General features: G+C 41.8%; 1 protein-coding gene across 1 annotated transcript; it reads right to left on the minus strand.

Annotated features, from left to right (window-relative positions):
* Window positions 1-5,378: 5,378 nt before the first annotated feature.
* Window positions 5,379-17,570, minus strand: LOC145451163 (uncharacterized). Its single transcript, XM_080329661.1, has 9 exons — window positions 14,681-17,570; window positions 11,348-11,492; window positions 11,094-11,214; window positions 10,817-10,954; window positions 10,087-10,213; window positions 9,770-9,900; window positions 9,184-9,420; window positions 8,457-8,603; window positions 5,379-7,566 (listed from the first exon to the last, which is right to left on the minus strand). Exons 2-9 carry the CDS (start codon window positions 11,482-11,484, stop codon window positions 5,869-5,871), a joined length of 2,736 nt encoding a protein of 911 aa, XP_080185787.1. The 5' UTR covers window positions 11,485-11,492; window positions 14,681-17,570; the 3' UTR covers window positions 5,379-5,868.
* Between the last annotated feature and the right edge of the window lie 1,206 nt (window positions 17,571-18,776).

Consider the following 18,776-nt stretch of genomic DNA (forward strand, 5'->3'; position numbering starts at 1 on the left):
GTCAAGCGTTACACATAGAACTGCGTTACGTTGCGTACAACCACCGCGTCAACACCTGCTCTATTCCCTAGCCTACATGCCCGCAAAATCTTAGGATAGGCCTACTACTTAGGGTTACCATATTTTGGAAATCCGAAAAGAGGACACTTTTTCAGACTTGCAAAACCGGAGAAGAATTCTCAAAAAACGGTTGGCTAAAAAAAAGGTCAACTTACCGCCCGGTTCCCGAAATACCTGCCGTAGCGTCACTTCGGTGCTGATTTACGGCATATCAGTCGCATTTTGCTCTAAATATGACCTAAATTCTTAAAAAAAGAGGACAAAATCTCAAAAAAGAGGACAAAAGGGCGTCCTCCGAGGACACTTTCAACAAAGTCAAAAAAGAGGACAAATCGACTTAAAAGAGGACGTATGGTAGCCCTAATACTACTAACATTAAAAATGCATCCATTACTATGTGTGAGTCTTTGGTCGCGAGATGCCGAAAGGCAATAAATCTTAGGTTTAGGGCGCGGTCTAAAAAGTTCAAGAACAACTGGTACACAAGATCTGTGCATTTACGCATACTGTGAGTGCATTATGTACACATGCCCTGGACAAGGAATGTACAGAAATAGCCTTGTAAGGCTTATATGAAGTTACATGCGCAAGTATCGCATGCTGAAAATTGTGTCGTGCTGAACCATCGTCTTTCCTTGCGTCATATGCTCAAATATCGGGCAGCCATCGTGTTCCAGCCAAGTCAGAAGTGAAAGTGATGCTTTTATCGCGAAGTTTCATCTTAGTAGTGTTTTGGATCAAGATTAAAGTCATTTCTAATTAGTGAAAAAATATGACGCTGGTTATCTGGAAATTAGTCAATATTGTTTATATAGCCTAGTTACAAATGGTGATGTAATTCACTTTTTCCATCCCTGTTTTCTACATTGAAATCGGATGACAGTAAGTGAACTGGTAATTGCCATTTTTATGCAACACTCTGGCATGCCCTAGCGGCTAAATTTATAGCTGATCTTGTTCCATTCGTGACCGGCAGATGGCGTACAAATGCTGCTGACAACTTCAGCAAATTCTCCATAATATCGCCATGTTGTGAGTCGTGACCCAGGTACAAGGTTTCGAGGGTTCGTAGGGTAGAAGAACCTACTAAGGCAGTGGTTCCCAACTGGGGGAGATCGATTCTCAACTAGTGGGGTATTTTTTAATATTTGGGAGGAAATCTGGCTTCAGGATTGTAAAGTGATAGAACTGTAAAGTATGAACCTATAGTTCTTTTCAGATGTCCCTCTTGGCTGATTTCGAGCTCGATATATGCCTAAATACTATTTGAAATCTTCGTTTTCCCGTCATGACCAAATTGCTCGCGAAGCAGCAAAATCATAGTGAATCGATCTCAACGAATGTGATGTTTAGAAAGTGCTTACCCTTCTCAAATAAACGTATTTTCCGATCGTGAAAAACATGCCAAATTCGTCGATTTACATCAAAGTCATCGCAAGCGAACGTGATGATATATTTATAGTCAACAGCTACCCGATCGTGACCAAAAAACATGCCAAATTTAGAGTGATGTTGCCGTAACCGAAAGTGAGGGCCTATTTTTTTTGGTATACTTATTTACTAGACAATAGTAGCCTACACCGAGTGGTGAGTAATTGAGACTGTAGTGGTCAGTGGTACCTTAACAATCTCTCATGCGGTCCTCATTAAAAATACTTTGGGTATCTCTGTCTTTTCGTTTAGCCTACAGATGCTTGCGCGGGAACGACGACCTTTTATAGTCACCCTATTGATTTTTCGTTGGGGGAATTTCAGCTCAAACATCGGTCGAAGGGTTCACGGGGTGAAAAAGGTCGGGAAACAATGTACTAAGCTTTTTGCGAGTGCGAACTCCTGAATTTTCAAGGACCGCATATATAACACGAAGCTGAATAGAAAGTTCGCATTTGCGCCATCACTAACTAAAAAACGTTTGCTATACTACAGAGGCCACAGTCCTACACAGAACATTATTGCACATTACCCGAACTATCTAACCCAGCGGTCCTCAACCTTTTTGTCGTCGCGGACCCCCAGTTTTAGTTCAAATTTCGCTCCACTACCGTGCAACCGTGGTCTGTCTTGTGCAAATACTACCTATATGCTAGTGACGAACAGCAACAAAATGACCTATTTAAGACCTATTTATGACACTATTTATGTAGAAATTGGGAAGACGTTTATTAATTCAAAGCGACTTATGTTGCTGCATTTCTTGAAAGACACTCCCGTGTTTCGAAAATCCGCGCCGTCGATTTGATATGAACGAGTGGCGAAAATCCATTAATTACCACAAAGATACGCGGTGATGAATGTAATAATAACGCGTAACGCTTCCAACTACACCTTTGGGTCTGATTGCAACAAACATGGCCCCATACATCATCATCATCATCATTTTATTATTATTGATGTAACGTCCTTCAGGGGCGAAGCAGCATATAGGCTCTCGTTGAAAATGCCGCCCAAATTTTGAAATAGTTTCAATCTATTCAATTATAGTTACGGTAAATCTTGTGTTCACTAAAAACAGGTAATCACTTCGCCTCAACTTCCGTACTATAATCCACCTGTTCTAGTGCTTCTGTAGTGTTGACTGAAAAAAGGTCATCACCACAAATCTTGCCGTCCATTATCAGCCTGCCACCCATGGTGCAGAGCCATATTCGCCAAGTGGCTGCTACGCCACTGCGTCCAGCCTAGCCATTTCTATATAGCAGCTCATCTTGGAATTAATCTGGAATAGCGGTTATGTATATCACAGCAGAAAATGTATTTTTTTTTCAAGCGAATTTTCTCCGAAACCCAGACAAAACATCTGTAAATAGCAATATGTTCCTGTCAGTAGGCTATTGGCAAGTTGACGATTAAAATGAGTTTGCGCAGTAGAATACTTCATCTCAGACGGCCATTCTGTTTACGTGAGTTCGTAAGTTTTAGCAGTTATGAAGCGAAACTGCTTCGTTATTTCCAGGGCCGTAACAGCACTTCGTCAGGCCCCCCCAAAAAACGTTGGTCTTGGGCCCCCCATAGGGCGATAAACCGGATTTCTGGGGGGCTTCGCCACCCAGACCCCCCTCAGCTTATACCAGTGGTTCCCAACCTTTTTGCACCCACGTACCATTTCGAAGTTTTATGCAGTGCTCGCGTACCACCTACATACGTTACGCGCGGTGAAAAATGTTTCCGTGATGTATGACGTCAAAATGACGTATTTGACCTATGCAAGGCGTAATAGCATTATCAGCCAGGGTTGGTGGGATGCATGGAATTGTTTTTTCACAACCAGTCACAAGAAGAACAACATAATGAAATAACAGCAAACAACAAAGTCAATTTATTTAATGCTATGGCTGCATCTGCTTATTTTCCTTTAGTTCAGCGGTTCTCAAACTTTTTTTAGACAAGCCCCCGTTTATTATAGTGAAAAATTTCGCGCCCCCCCCCCCTTATCGTCATATCACAAAATGTAACCAGAAAGCTATAGCAATTCCAGCGAATAATTTGATGGCATGGACGGGTATGACAGTTGATAAGAGAATTCTGAAATGTGCAATTAGGACTAGACACAGAGCCAAAACAATGAAATGAAGGTAAATCGCGCGGACCCCGAAAAAATTTTTCAGTTGGCCGCAGCTTCGCGCCCCCTTCAGATGCTTTCACACCCCCAGTTTGAGAACCACTGCACTAGCTGGTCGATGCGTGGCATCTGTTTGCTCACAGCTAACCGAAAGTCATGCATGGGCGCAACAAGTCGGTTTCGTTTCTTCGACTTGAGTCATCGGAGATTAAAATCCTGGCTCCTACGTAGAAGGTAAAATTAGCAGCTGGGGAATAGCATGAGAAGCTAGAGTCGAGTACGAGGAGGCCATGCTAAGCCTGAAGTTTATTGCAGAACAATCTTTGCGTTCAACCCCACCTGATCTAATAAACTCCCGTCGGTCGAAAAAAAAACAGAATCTATGCTCGCGTACCACCTGGAAGACCTTCGCGTACCACAGGTTGGGAACCACTGGCTTATACGTTGTTTACCGCTGCTTATCATATATATTCGGAGTCCGTTTATTTACTTAGCTTTTCTCGCATAACCGCGCGAAGCGCGAAAAATTTTCATCATTCATGATTGAATCGGTCAATATGATCGAGAATTGCTTATATATTGCTATCAATTTTTATCCTTTCTCTGCTCACGTAATCAGATTTACCGCTAGAGCGGAGTGAGGTGAGTGAACAGTTAGGACCACTCAATAATAATTAAATATCTTCGGGCGTATACCTGTTGGCAGGAACGAAACGCACTTCGTCAGACCCCGCAAAAAAACCAAGGTCTTGGGCTCCGATAGGGTGATAAACCGACGCTCCCCCCATCACGTTGTTTACTTTTATCGCGAAATTAGTTGTACTATTTAGTGAGCACGCGCCAAGCGCGAAATTTGTCAATATTTCATAATATAATCGGTCAATAAGATCGGGAATTGCATATATATTGCTATCAATTTCTTGTCCTCTCTGCTCGCGTTATCAGATTTACCGGTAGAGCTGAGTGAGGTGTCTTGGAAACTGTAGGGCTCGTAAATAATAGGCTAATTAAACATCTTCAGTCGGACGGACCCGTTGGTATGAATTCGTTACATGATGTTATTTCGTGACCTCCGCTATATCAAAAAATATATAATAGCATAAATGTACTAAGCTAAAAGACGCACACGATTTCAAATTGGTATTTCTTCACTGGCGTATAATATTTCTCTGTGGGATGGTATTTATCTTGTGAGGTTCAGATTGCTAATACAGGAACATTCGGCGTCGGTCATTTAGGCGCCTATGGGCACTTAAACCTATACCTATCAGCATAAGCGCAGTTCTTTTTGGCCAAGGTTTTCTCGCTGCCGATCATTCTAGCACGTTTCTCGGAGTCGCATGTTACATGGCCTAAAACTTTATATCTTGGTGCGTCGTGGCGCGGTAATAGCCAACGCCGATATGCCCATTTCTATAAATCTTACGTATTTTTTCTTGGGCGAAGAGTACCCAATAACCAAGATATTTGATAACTTGATATCGCGCGGAGCGCGAAAAATTTTTGAAAAAGCTGCATATATTTTGAAAAAATACTTTATAATTTATGCTAATTCACGAAATAATTTTGGGCCCCCTTCGAGCTCGCCCCCCCCCAATTGGGGGGTTTGGGGTGCGGCATTTACGGTCCTGGTTATTTCTCTAGTTAAAAAAAAATAGAAATTAGGATATCACACATTTTGCAAATTTGGAGGTCTCGCGGACCCCCGGTTGAGAACCACTGATCTAACCCCTATATGTAAAAATAATCATCATTCACACACATTTGAATATTTTTACTTTCGCAAAATAAGTTACGTTACAGTGACTAGAGATGGAGATTAGTGCCCCACCGGTACGTAAGTCGACAATAATGCCGCTACACACGATCAAAATGCAGAACTGCACATCGCAATTATGTCCAGGAATACATGAAACATAAAAAAGCGTGACAAAATGCAAAACAAAATAAAAACCTTGCTCAAATTGATCGCACTGCATTTACCCTCACGACTGCATAGGGAAATATGGGTCTGAATAATTTGGCTTACGTAGTTTGTCCGAAGCGGCACCGTAAAAATGCACAATCCAGCTATAGAATATGGAATAGGTGAGATCTATTACATATAACAATAGTGATCGACCAGGTATTCTTGAGATTCCTTTAACATTTTCGAATTTTTGACACTCCCAGTGTGTGTACTAACTGTACTGTACGTACACTACTCAAGTACATCGTTCGCCATTCAATCATGTGAAAACGTCTAACAGCTATACGAAAATGCCATCTTTTCTAGTATGAGAGTACGTAATAGGACCTGGTTTCAACAGAGGTAACTGAGCAGACTGTGCCGCACGCGCCCAGCATTGCTTCAGCGCGACAGAATTCTCCCAGTCCGATCCGGAATCTGTGTCTGAAGACGTCGTACTGTCGCAGAGGTACGCGTCGTCAAAGTTCCGCGACACGCGAGTCCATAATTTACGCTTATAATCTTTGCCTGCGTTGCCTTGCGCGCTGGAGTGTTGACCCGACTTTTTACGGTCGCCTGCTGTTTTCACTGGCCCCTCGTTCGAGGCCTCATTGCCCGAGCAGTAGCCTTCCGACTTCTCGGACGTTTGCGGCCTAGCGTTTTGATGCGATTTGCGTTTGTTCGCCAAGTACCTGGCTTGCATAGCGTCGTATCTGCGCAGGTAATGTCTGTGCCTTGGCGTAAGCGGCGGGAAGAGCTCGCACGTTATCGAGTCCATGCTGGTGGTTGTGTTGTATTCATCCGAGTCGGTACCGGTTGAATAATCATCTTCGTAAGTTATGCCGATGTCGTCTACGCGTTGAAACCCGATACGCGTTGAAAACCTATTGTCGATTTCAGATGTGGTAGGCCTTCTTCCTGTTTTGCTAACTACAGAAAAAGCGGAGACGGTAGTATCCGGCGAATCTTTGTTGTTGTTGTTGTTATTGCTCAGTCTTACGTTTAGCGGATTTACGGCGATCGTGTTTTGATCACGTGACGCTGTCTGGTTCAGAGAAACGTTCTCGTCGTTAGAGCGACTGAGAGATGAGTTGATATCCGTACTGGACGACGGCGGCCTGGAGCTTGCGGATGTGGAAAAATAGCGGAAGTCTCCTTTAGATTTAGATTTAGATTTATTCGCTTTTGTATTGCTCGACAGCTTTTCAACATTTGGTTCGCGTGATTTCGTGGGCTGTAACTGTATTATGTTTGGGTTGTTCGGCTGTCTGGTCTCAGACAAGGGGTATCCAGTAACTGCCGCTAGTATCTCCCCGTTTCCTTGTTTCAACACTGTTGTTTTGTATCGGAGATACCCGGTGCCGCGGGTATAATAATCCCAGCTGTTGCGGCCCATAATTGGCATGACAGGTTTATGGTACATGGCCCCGGCTGGGTTGTGCGTTTGGACTGTGAGTTGCTTCTGTGGGCGCGGGTGGTCTGCCGTGTATTTTAACGACGGCGTCCTGCCGAACGATACGTGCCTTGTGTATTTCCCAGTATCTTTGTCTTTCTCTGTACCGTCCGCCGTTTCGATGTCCGTTTGTTTGGACGCGTTTTCACTGGATTGCGTGTCGGTGCTAGACTGTGTGTTGGTACTAGATTGTGTGTTTGTAGTAGACTGCGTGTTCGTGCTGTCGTGCGTGGATTCGGATTGCGTCGTTTCGTCGCAGACGTGCTGGGAAGTGCTGGACGACTCGACGCTCACATCGTCGGACTTCGGAGGCCCGTGTGATTTCAGAGTGAGAGCTCTCGTGACTCTTTGAGCCAGGCTTTCCTTGCGTTTTCGTTTGTAACCGGTAGGAAAGTCTCCGGTGCTGTCTGTGTATTCCGAGTGTAAGTTATCATCGGAACCGCATACGTTAACCTCTCCCATTTCGGTAGTGATCATGCTGAGCTTGAACAACTTCGCTTTCGTTAGACGGAGCTGTTCCGTGACGGCCTTGTAGCGTCTTTGTTTCTGAAAAGCGGATAATTCACAACGTGACTAGAGCGCTTTAATTGATCAGGAAAGCGATGGCGCTCTACCTTCTCATAAATTCAATTTACTTCATAATGACGCTTACGTTAGCTATAATTGATGTTACAGACATCCGGGCGTATGCCCAGTTGCCCACTTGAGGTATATTATGATCTATCAGACTCGTGTTTCCATTGCCTGTATGATTATACCCTAAACGCAGTATCATACTCAAGTGTTACGATATGAATTATTATATAGGACTTAGGTCTTAGGTCTTATTTGCTTTGCGGACTGTTTTCTTCAAAATGATTTTTTGTGTTTCGCTCTTTAAAAAACACAACTTTCAACGCAATGTTTTGATCAATTAGCAGGGTAGGCAACCTGCGGCCGTAGAAGGAAATTTGTGCGGCCGTGACTCGTAATTTAATTAGTATGTGTTGGCGGCCGTCGACAGGCAAATTGAATTTACGACTCCCGACTGTTTTAAAGATTTTAATTAATCTTGAAATTTTCTTCGGCGCTACGCGCGATTCAATGCCATACTTCATTTTTCCATTTTAGTATAGTAGCGCTCTTTGCAATCTGCGGTTTGCGCCCCACAGCACCACAGATGCGAACAGCAGGGGGAAATGATGCACCCGATATAGAGATACCAACTTGGAATCGTGTGCTTCTCACGAAAGAAATTTGTTTCTGGTACGTTTAGGCGATTCCGATATATTTCCACTATAGCCTACAGACAATCCTGATGGGAGGTCAAGAAATAAAAGCACGTAACAAGGTGACTAATAACAATTGGTCCACCCAGATGCATCATAATGTGTAACTCGCCCTAAATTTCCGAATACATTGCCACTGAGGTATGCTACTTATTGCAATTCTCATACCTCATTGACCTCCTTGCGGAGAGACGCGTTTTGGATTTTCAAATCCCGTATCTCTTCTTCGCTATAGTCGTGCTGCTTTCGAGTTGCATATTTCGAAAAGCTTCGCGTCAAAATATCATTTCTGTTATGACGCCGGATGAGAATCAACTGAAATAATAACGGGAAATCGTCAACATGTCGCCATGTCCGTGCATCGCTTAGATATGTGATACGGTGTACTTTTTTATTATTGCAATACCTTCTACTTCTGGAAATGGACGCAAGGACCTGACTGGATCCAAATGTAAATTCTTCAAACCATGACTTATATCTGCTATTGCTGAAATAATTTTAATAGGCATAGAATTTTCACCAAGATTTTACAGAATTCAACTTGCTATGCGGATTTATTCGGTGTTTGATGATGCTCAATAAAGTTAGAGCTGGTATATGTTGACTTGGATCCGAAACAGCATTTAAAGTGATTATGAAATTGGCACCTTTGTAGATCGTCTATATCCGTGTCATAAATGAACAATGATTTCGATATGAAAAAAAGATTTGAAGACTTATTCGGATTTGGAGTTGGGATTTTTCTGAAGAATTCAAATTTCTAATAATATTCATTATATTATTTATATTGACTGATTTTCGTTCATAACTGGACTTGGACGTGACACCAAATGAATTCTTGGATCCGACTAAATAAAAATTGAGAAACGACGTTAACTATCAGTAACCCAATTACCTTGGGAAGAAAATGCAGCAGCATCACAGTGATGAGAGGTACGAAAATGGCAAGTGAAAAAATGATATATTGTATGTTCGGCCACCGTTCCAGCGTGGCGACCAGAGGCGCACCGATGCAGAAGCAAGAAAGAGTGGTAAAAATTCCTATGATCAAACCACCGGCGTCCTTCATCGACGGAAACGTGACGTAGCGCGTCGCCCAGGCTACGTATATGATATAATAGAGAAGGATCCCCTGAAAAGACAAGTTTATGCGTATTAGTAACATGCAGTTACAATGAGAGGTGGCCGGTAGCCGGTACTTCTACTAAATCGGAGTAGCCTACTTTAGTTTTCTTCAGAACAGATGCAAAACAATTTTGGCTCAATTCCAACTAGTAAAAGCGGAGTTATTTGAGTTTTTCGTTGATAGTTCTCGGATTATCCTTGATTGGTGAATGGCTGGAATCCGGGAAAAAAGGTTATTTTTGAACAACCCGGTCTGGTGATCGTGATGGTAATTACTTTCGACTTATATAATGGTAACCGGTTCCAATGTAACCAGTCTTTAGCGAACACGAAACGTAATATGACTTCAATCTTACCTTATACAAGCACAGTATCACCATCCACATCGGCGCTAGTTTCGATACGCATGTCAGCTGATATTCCGCGACGAAACTTAACGATGACGCGTCGTCTGTTTCCGCCGACGGGGGCGCATATGACATGAAGCCTGTGAGGAAACATTTTTATCTAATTGGTACGACAGAGCGCAAAGAGTTCCTAATTTGGAGCTGTTTCAGTACGGCTATCAACTACAAGTATACTTCACATATATGTGAGACGGACATTAAACGTGGATAATCTTCATGAAATTTGCAGGGCGCAATTTTCGGATTAGGATCAAGCATATACTGACCTGGTACTGTAGAGGTAGGCACGGCTTTACATCTAGGCGCGTCGACCCCAAACCATACGGAAAGAAATCCGACATCGACAACAACAAACAGCGCCACGAAGCAAAGCAACTTGTCGTCTTTAATGACCTAAAATTTGAACAGGAGTTTAAACGAAGTTTGCGGAAGCTTAGTTAGTCAACATAGTCACCAGAATATAGGTATATACGTGGTGTTGCATGGCCTACGTTTCAGTAGGCAATGGGTGTTACTGTGAAGTGGTGGTTCTTTGTCAAAAACATTTACGCAACGTTAATCTTCACAAAATACACTGATTTATGTTGATCCATGAAATAAATCTGGGCCCTCTTTGAGTTTTGTTTGAAAAGTTGCCTAAAAAGTTATGTATTCCACGATATTTTTCTTCGGGATCGTGATAATTTTTTGGAAGGTGATTCGCGGACTGCAGTTTGAGAATCACTGGTATAGAGGTTCGCGCAACGAGACATAGAAAAATTGTAACGCCAGTAAGTTATTGATAAAGCAGTGGGGTCAATTCATTGTTACATATCATTATTGAATCATGTAAAAAGCTAGAAGTCATTACGTTTGCGATGCCAAGTGGAACGGTGACAACACAGCATCCTTCGATATTTATTTCAATTCGCATTCTCGCTGCGCATCTAGCAATAGCGGTGGGTATTAAACTGAATATCGTCCGCAATCCAAGGTCCAATATGATAAGTGTCTCACCCTGCCTTTGACAGCGGCGTCACTGAATATTCGGTGCACTCGCCACGTTTTGGCGGCTGTCGGCGCAAAAAACAAAGTGAAGGACACGCTTCCGAGCCAAAGTCCAGCGTGCCTTAGCATACAGACCGCGTTCATAGCCTGCAAAGGTAGTAAACGGTTACCACTGAAATGAAACAAGTTTTACCGGCGTTGTAAAACACAGCGATCAATCGTAAAAAGGTCGCAGTATCCCGTTACACCTTTTCGTTATGAAGGAAGTTGGCCCGCATGCTCTTACCTCGGGTGAGGGATTGTCCGATAACCACGCCGGAGAGCCAAACAACCCAACAGTGATACACGATAGTATTGCTCCGCTCAGCATCACTAGATTTAAATTGGGACTTGTCATCTTCAACAGTCTGTAAATAAATTGTAAACTCAAAAAACGGATCATCAAACAAGCGTCACATCACCGATACCCATATGAATAAATATATGCTGATTCTGTTTGCAAATCAATTATATATACTTGTGCAATGTACATGTACTTACTTGTATTCGCGAAATCGAATGTTCGCAGCGAGGAACAGCGAAGCCACAAGAATCCCGATTACCGCCATCGAAGTGATGGCAAAAAATGTGATGTTGCCGATGTGAATTAACACTGTATTTTCTGGTAGGGGTTCCATCCAAGATTCTAAAAAACGCGGAAGAAAAATTTGAAAATATTACTTCAGTCATCGCTAATTCACCTTTGAAGGAAATTCTACAGCTAAGCATATACGCCCTGGTATGGTTTTTATTGTACTTTCTGATATTGATAACAATATATATGCAAGAACCTGGAATTTTTAATTCGAGTATTGGCACCGTACTTGCAGCACCCGCCCGTCGCCGGCGTGACCTAACATTGAACCAGACTAGACGATTGCGATGTTTTACATTGCTGATTTTTCAGAAGCGCGAAATCGATTAGCGCAGCATTCGTACAAGTTTCAGTTAGGATCAGCGGTTGTTGTGAAAGTTTCATGTTGTGATGTTATCAACTTGTATACACTGGCGACATCATCAAAGGCATTTCGGTAGCTGTCACATCACATTACTCAATCGTGATAGGGTTCACGATTTCGATGATCACCCGTCACGTGAGTCAAGCGTAGAGCCCGCCGCGCAGTGTATGAGGAAAGTACTCTATATTGCCCTCTAATGCAGGGATGGGCAAACTTTTTAGCTCGCGGGCCGCATTCAACATTTGAATCCATTCGCGGGCCGCACTATATAAAATTGGGATACTGAGCCACCATTCAAGATTGTTATTTGATCATGTGACCGACAACATGGAAATAATATATATATATTAGTATATTTAAAACAAATCAAACATTGATTTGATGATGATAACGGTTGCCCGACATATGAGCATGCGACACAATGGAAAACGACAGTTCAGCATGGAACACATCAGCATGCGTCACTTCAGCATGTGACTGTATAACCTAAAAACTTACCCTAACCCGAAACATAGCCTAACCTAACCTAACCTGGCCTAACCTAACCTAAAGCCTAACCCTAACCCAACCATAAATCCAACCCTAACCTACCCCTAACCCGTAATTTAACCCACATGCTCATGTGTCGCATGCCAAATTGTCGCATGCCGAAGTCTCGCATGCTGTAATGTCGCATGCTCATATGTCCACGGACCGATTATAACGTAGAAACGTCAGAAACATTGACGCGAATTGATTAGCTGATCGTCCTCATTGTCAAAATTAGGGAGAGATTCGGTTATCCCGATTCTAAGAATTAGATGTAAATTTGAATCCGTGAGCTGCGGTCTGTTCATAGATTTGCTGATACTTTTGATTTAACTCCTGGACACGCAATGCTTACATAACCATGTTCCCTTTAAATACGCCTTTACAATATATAAACAGTATAAATATAAATACTTCTACACATACTAAGAACGAATCTCAAATCACACTCCTTGTCCGAATTAAGTCATTTACGTTTCAGTTTCCGTGATGTTTAGCAATTGAAACCTTTCGAAATGCATGGGCCGCAAGGTAAGAATATAACTTATCATTATTATATTGAAATATATTAAGAAATAGTATAATCAAGTATACCCACAGTATTTTGAATTTTAGTGCGCATTTTATCTATATTTTCACAGCGTTTCTTCAGGCATTCGCGGGCCGTACGACACAGTGCTGCGGACCATAGTTTGCCCACCCCTGCTCTAATGCAACACGCGCGTGTAAAATACGGAAATAGCGACTTCGAAACACACACTCATTCACTGCGATCCCATATGTTCAAACAAGACAAAATGAAAATTTAATTACATTTGTGACTTTTCAAACATAAGTGTCAGCCAGGACAGCCTGTCATCACAGTGACGTATATATGCTTAACGTATATCCCATGGTTTACGTTGTTGGACTAAATTTCTGTATGTGGCCGACCACAATGACGTAGTTATTATTCCACATAGCACATAGCCTACTCCCAAATCAAATTGAACAAGAGGTAAAACACGCTAGATGAAAATAATTTATTCCAGGAAGTCGGTAATCTTTTAAAGGAGGAGCTGTTTTGTCAATTTAAATTCATTGTCCTCGATCACATCCACACTTCGTAGACGATGATCTCGTCTGGCCATTTCGCTTCACGTTGCCATAAACGAAATTCTCCACTCGTGTCGGGGCGTGAAGTTTTACGGTAATCGCGTAAAACTTGGCGAGGAGCCTAGAATTAACGTTTAATTTTCGTGTGAACTCTCGGTACATCTCACTCGACGAATCTGATCCATGCGCCTACGCTGAGGGCGCAGCTAACACGGCGATAACGAGTCGTTTATAAGGCGTATCATATTGGCACTGGTGTCGTTATCTAAATTTAGTTCCATATCGCCGTCAATTAAAGTTTATGAAAATATAATTGGTGTGAAAGCGGCCGGTGGATCAACATCTGCATGTTGTTAGCTGCCCACAATTGAGCATCAATGCGGCCTCATATAGTCATGCGCTTTGATACAGTTTAATAGATGTTATTGAAGCAAATGTCTGAAAACAACTTATATCTATCCCGTTCGGAATCTATTATCGGTATTAACTTTACGTAATGTCTCCAGATCTTACTGATAGCGCTGGATTGGGCTTGGTGATTTATGATTGATACCCAGTTGACATATATTCTGTTTCTATATTGATGAACGGAAATATATCAAATAATGGAGCGATGAAACGATCCGAATTTCGCGCCAATCGCGACCTAACATGACTCTTGTGGAGGTGCGAATGAAATAGACTTTTGGGTTTGCTTTTGCCAGATTAGGAAACGGTAACGCAATCTCGAATGAGGTGATACGTACGATTGGGTGCTGGTATGTGTCTGCAAAAATACACTAGCATAGTAAGAGCCGCTTGCTGACGGTACCTATGATATCGACTTAAGCAATGAATAGATTTCATTGGAATTCATTCATACATTCGACTTACTATAATATTATAATTTATCTCAAGTATGGATTCACGAAGAGAAATTCGAGGTATTATTTCAATACTAAAAGCAAAAGTCATTTCCGGTGCCCGAAGACATGCACTAATATGCCAATGTACCTTCGTGATGCCGATTATTCAACGTGACGGCGGCAGCACTATTTCAAAGCTGTTGCGGTCGATTGTGAAAGTAAACAGGATTTTAAGAATGTCAAAACATTACGGGTAGGCTATACAGAGTCAACTATTGGCTGGGTTGATTTCCTTGGCGACTGATGCTCGTTTGGCGATTTCTTTTTCGGAACATTTGACGCGTGACAAGAAAAACAGCGCAAAAAATACAGAGCAATGTTGAATGATATTACAGTACATGGCTCACCTGTTATTGTCCGATTTCTGCCTTTTGGTTATGAATGGTATTAATAGTATCAAAGGGCACCCGAAGTGTCAACACGGAACACTCCAAACTAAACAGATATATCCCTGCCAGGAGCTTTTGATTAGCCCACAGTATGTTGCGAGTCCAAATGATTCATTATCCCGAGCACCGGTTTGATTGAAATTCGTTTCAATGAATACTCCAAGAGTACTAGCACATTCCGCGTCTGTATATTTTACAAGTCCTAGATATATTAGTGCTCTGTAAAAACGATACAAAATTGGCGACCTTTGACTTCTGTTGATTATGCGACTCCCCAGGTCCACATCCCAGACAATTTAGAGGGTCCTGATATTTTTATTAGTTTATAAGACTCCAGCGTAACTGACTAAAGATTGGCTCAAGTTTTGCAACAGCTCCATACAAAACATTGGAACACGGTATGAAGCGCAAATATATGTACAGTCCCGAAGACTTGTTTTACCCACAGAGTGGTTGCTATAGTATACCAAGATGCTGTTTGCCTGAAAGATAAAACTCAATTTAACTGTGGTGTTGCCACTCATCCCCTAGCATTGTTCGCTATGGCGTTTCGCGTTTTTACGATATCTTACGCGCAATAAAAATCCCCTCAAAACACATCCGAACAAATATTCTCATGCCATCTTCTGTAATGTTACCACGAGTCAATCACCGGTCTGACAAATCCAATATCACAGCACAAGCACGCAGGGCACTTCGTGTATCTGCAAACTCACCTGCCTAGACACTAAACAAGTTGCTTGTATAAACCTGATGCAGGTACGCGTGACTATCAGTCATTAGAGAAAATATTCAATAAGTGCATGACAAAACAGCTCTTACCAATGTTGCGTGACCCACGAGGTAGCTACTGCTCGCTGATAATCGAGTGCTTTAACCCATTAAACAACCTTCGTGACTGCTTTGCTGTAGTTCGTAGAACTAACCTACCCGCAGAACCAATGTAATGCACATCAGGGACGCGATTGTCAGTTTTTGCGAGGTACGGACTGCACAGCATCGTCTCTGGGAAAACAGACGTATTTTTATGAAGTTATGAGACGTGAAAGACTTGATGACCTCGTTATGTTCACAAGGACGATTGTACCGCAGCAATTAACCCTTTTTAAACACCGCCCACCCAAAGTTGAATAATATAAATTACAATATCTTGGGTTTTAATTGGCTATGAAAATTGTCCGTTTCGTGGGGATTACGTCATTTACATTTCGACACTTCCGGTAATACAAGATAATGTTGGCAATTCCGATCCCTACAATATCAGTTGAGGCGGTCAAACGTTGTAGAATGAATACCGACTTTGTATTGCATACCGCAAATGTAGAATATTTCACGACCGATTATGCGAGTCTGATATGAAGTATAACTTCAAAGCTTGTCAATTTAGGACAAAAACTAGAAATTTCCCCCATTCCAAGCGTGATATTGAGATAAACGTTTCCAAACTAGCCAATAATCACTGCGCCGAGTAAATTATGTCAAATATTAAACCCTAATTATGACCCAAAACTGTATTCCAGATAATCAAGGTATGGGAAAGCACGATTCGGGAAGCTACAATATAGTATTACAGCATAAGCGCTCACCATTTCGAAGAACGCAATTTGTGATGAGGCATTTCAATTCTGATGCAATTTTTTCATGGTGTGTCAGTAATTTTGAAATCGCAATGTCAATTTTCTGCAGGTTTTTAAAGTACATTATAGCGTGCATGACATCATGATAGAAATGTAGATGCAAAAGGTTATAGTTACTCTCTTTACACGGAAACATTTATAAACTACGCGGATGTTGGTCGACCGTATTCAATTGTGTTTCACAAATAGATTATATAAGTTATATGGTATTAATCAAGTGGAGGTGTAGAATTTGAATTGTACTTGAATTGTTGCAACGGCTAGCTGCGATGCCCTAACTCCAAATGACTGGTACAAATACGACATCACAACGAGGAGATTCGGGTTGCATTCCTTTCATTTATCGCCTGGGTGTTGAATAGCGAATAAATGACAATATTTGGTTTCCATTAAAATCGTTACTGCAAGTCATACAACGCGACAAATTCCGAATCTCCCCAAAACAGGTTCATGATGTAACACGAACAGCTGAAAATATCCCCCCTACCCCAAGTTTAAAAAGTGCAAATTCAATTTTGACTGACGCAGCGTCGAACTGAGAGATTCTGTTTCTCGAACGGATCACGCGCTCTTCGAGCGAGGGATTATGGCAGATTATTTGCGGATTGCTCCAGATGTATGGCGATTTATCCGTGCGTTCCTCGCCTAATTCCACAAAGTCTGCGAGTTCAATGCGATATACATATAAACGCCATTAGTTTTGCACGAGATAACGCGGTCGAATTGTCACATTGACGCAGCTCAGATCGTAATCCGACAGCTTCATATCTCTTTGTGACATTGCAGCGCTAATGAGAAATTTAGCAGTCAAAAATGAATGAACTGCGAATCAGTTGCACTGATATCAACAGCTCTGGGTATATACTGGTAATTGGGTTATCACAGCACACCTATACATATGAATAGAATACTTGACTGTAAAGGGTATCACTCTAGTTACGTACGGGCATTCGAGCACCCGTCTGCAATCGCAGTCATGCTGATTACCGCGTTACAACACCTGTGAATTGGACAGGTGCTACCCATGACTAATACGTCGATAAAACCCTCATCGTCAAGGATAATAAATTAAATTTTAAACGCCGTGACCTTACTGCGGATTTCTAAGTGTAATCTAGTTGAAACGATTTTCAATCCATAACCTTGTACGTGAAGCACGCGATGCCGTCAATCATGATATCGATGATCGGAACTGCGTAACCAGCCACTAACCGGACATCCATCCATCCATATGCCTAATTCTAGATATCCCTGTGCGTAATATGCGCCGCAAAGCCTTGTATTATCCGAATAAATTTAATCAATGTATCTAATTTTTGTATTATCTATCCGAGCATTAATGTGTGCATGTGCAAATTGTGCATAGTATACAAAACTAATTATAATCAACATAGAAATAACTCTCGTCCTGTATTCTCGTAATTGCGATATGATCAAGATTACTGGCAACCCATTCACGGCATTTAACTCCCTCTTTGACATCGTTCTCTAAAACTAAAATACCCGGCGGGATATATAGGCTGAAAGTGCCACATTAGCCTTTCCACGTCTTTCTAATTGAAAAGACAGTCACGAACGAATGCAAAGCACTGTGACGCTATCATTATGCTCGAATGACTATGTAAAACATTGTAAATATGAGGTCTCCGTGTATAACTTGATAGATTTAGGTATCGAAACCTTTACTACCGGCCAAAGAGTAATTTACGAAACATCGCGATCCACGTCGACGCAAATTTCAGTACTCATTTTCTGCCTGTCCTTTGCACGTTTCCATCTCTTATGACTTGTATAACGTAGGCGCATTTGATATTCTGAAATTTCATGAATGCACGTTGGGTTGGCGCATACACTGTACGTGTACAGTGTCTATCAAAGCTTACTGTTTCCGATAATGATGCTATCTGCTATAAGCTATATGTAACCACAAATCACTTGACAATCTCGAGTAACGTCTCAATGCACCATAGTAGTAAATCACTAAATGCAGCACAGGATTATAGATTATACTGTGGAGATCATTGACAATTGAGTGATAATTATAATTACAATCGCGTACATGCAAACATTGGCGTAGGGGTGGAAGGGCATTTAGGGGTACCAGGAAACTTTCATTTTGTTAAATCCTGTCCGAAACAGGATGTTTCCTTTTCCCAACAACAATACGAATGATACACTATTATCCGTGCAATACCTCCAAGACAATAGCGATAACCTCAAAATGACCTCCGCTCGATTTTCTCCTAAATTTCTCAAATAGCTCTCTATTTGAATATAGTAAGATGCTTTGAATTCCAGTACAACCGCCTGTACTTCCATCCCTTAAACTTATGCCTTAACGCCACGTCCAGAGCTTAAATCAATTTCGGTTTGGCAGAGTATTACCCTGGTATACGATATAGATAATTATATCTTGG

The sequence above is a fragment of the Botryllus schlosseri genome, chromosome 11 (genome assembly GCF_051294905.1).
Source record: "Botryllus schlosseri isolate E-star chromosome 11, Bs_hap1, whole genome shotgun sequence".
Classification (NCBI taxonomy): domain Eukaryota; kingdom Metazoa; phylum Chordata; class Ascidiacea; order Stolidobranchia; family Styelidae; genus Botryllus; species Botryllus schlosseri.

Excerpts from the sequence above, each read along its gene's own strand:
- LOC145451163 (XM_080329661.1), bottom strand. The coding sequence starts at position 11,484 with ATGGAACCCCTACCAGAAAATACAGTGTTAATTCACATCGGCAACATC. Across the intron at positions 9,421-9,769 it reads TGATACTGTGCTTGTATAAG|GGGATCCTTCTCTATTATAT; the intron begins GTAAGATTGAAG and ends TTGTCTTTTCAG. Across the intron at positions 7,567-8,456 it reads TCCGCAAGGAGGTCAATGAG|AAACAAAGACGCTACAAGGC; the intron begins GTATGAGAATTG and ends TCCGCTTTTCAG.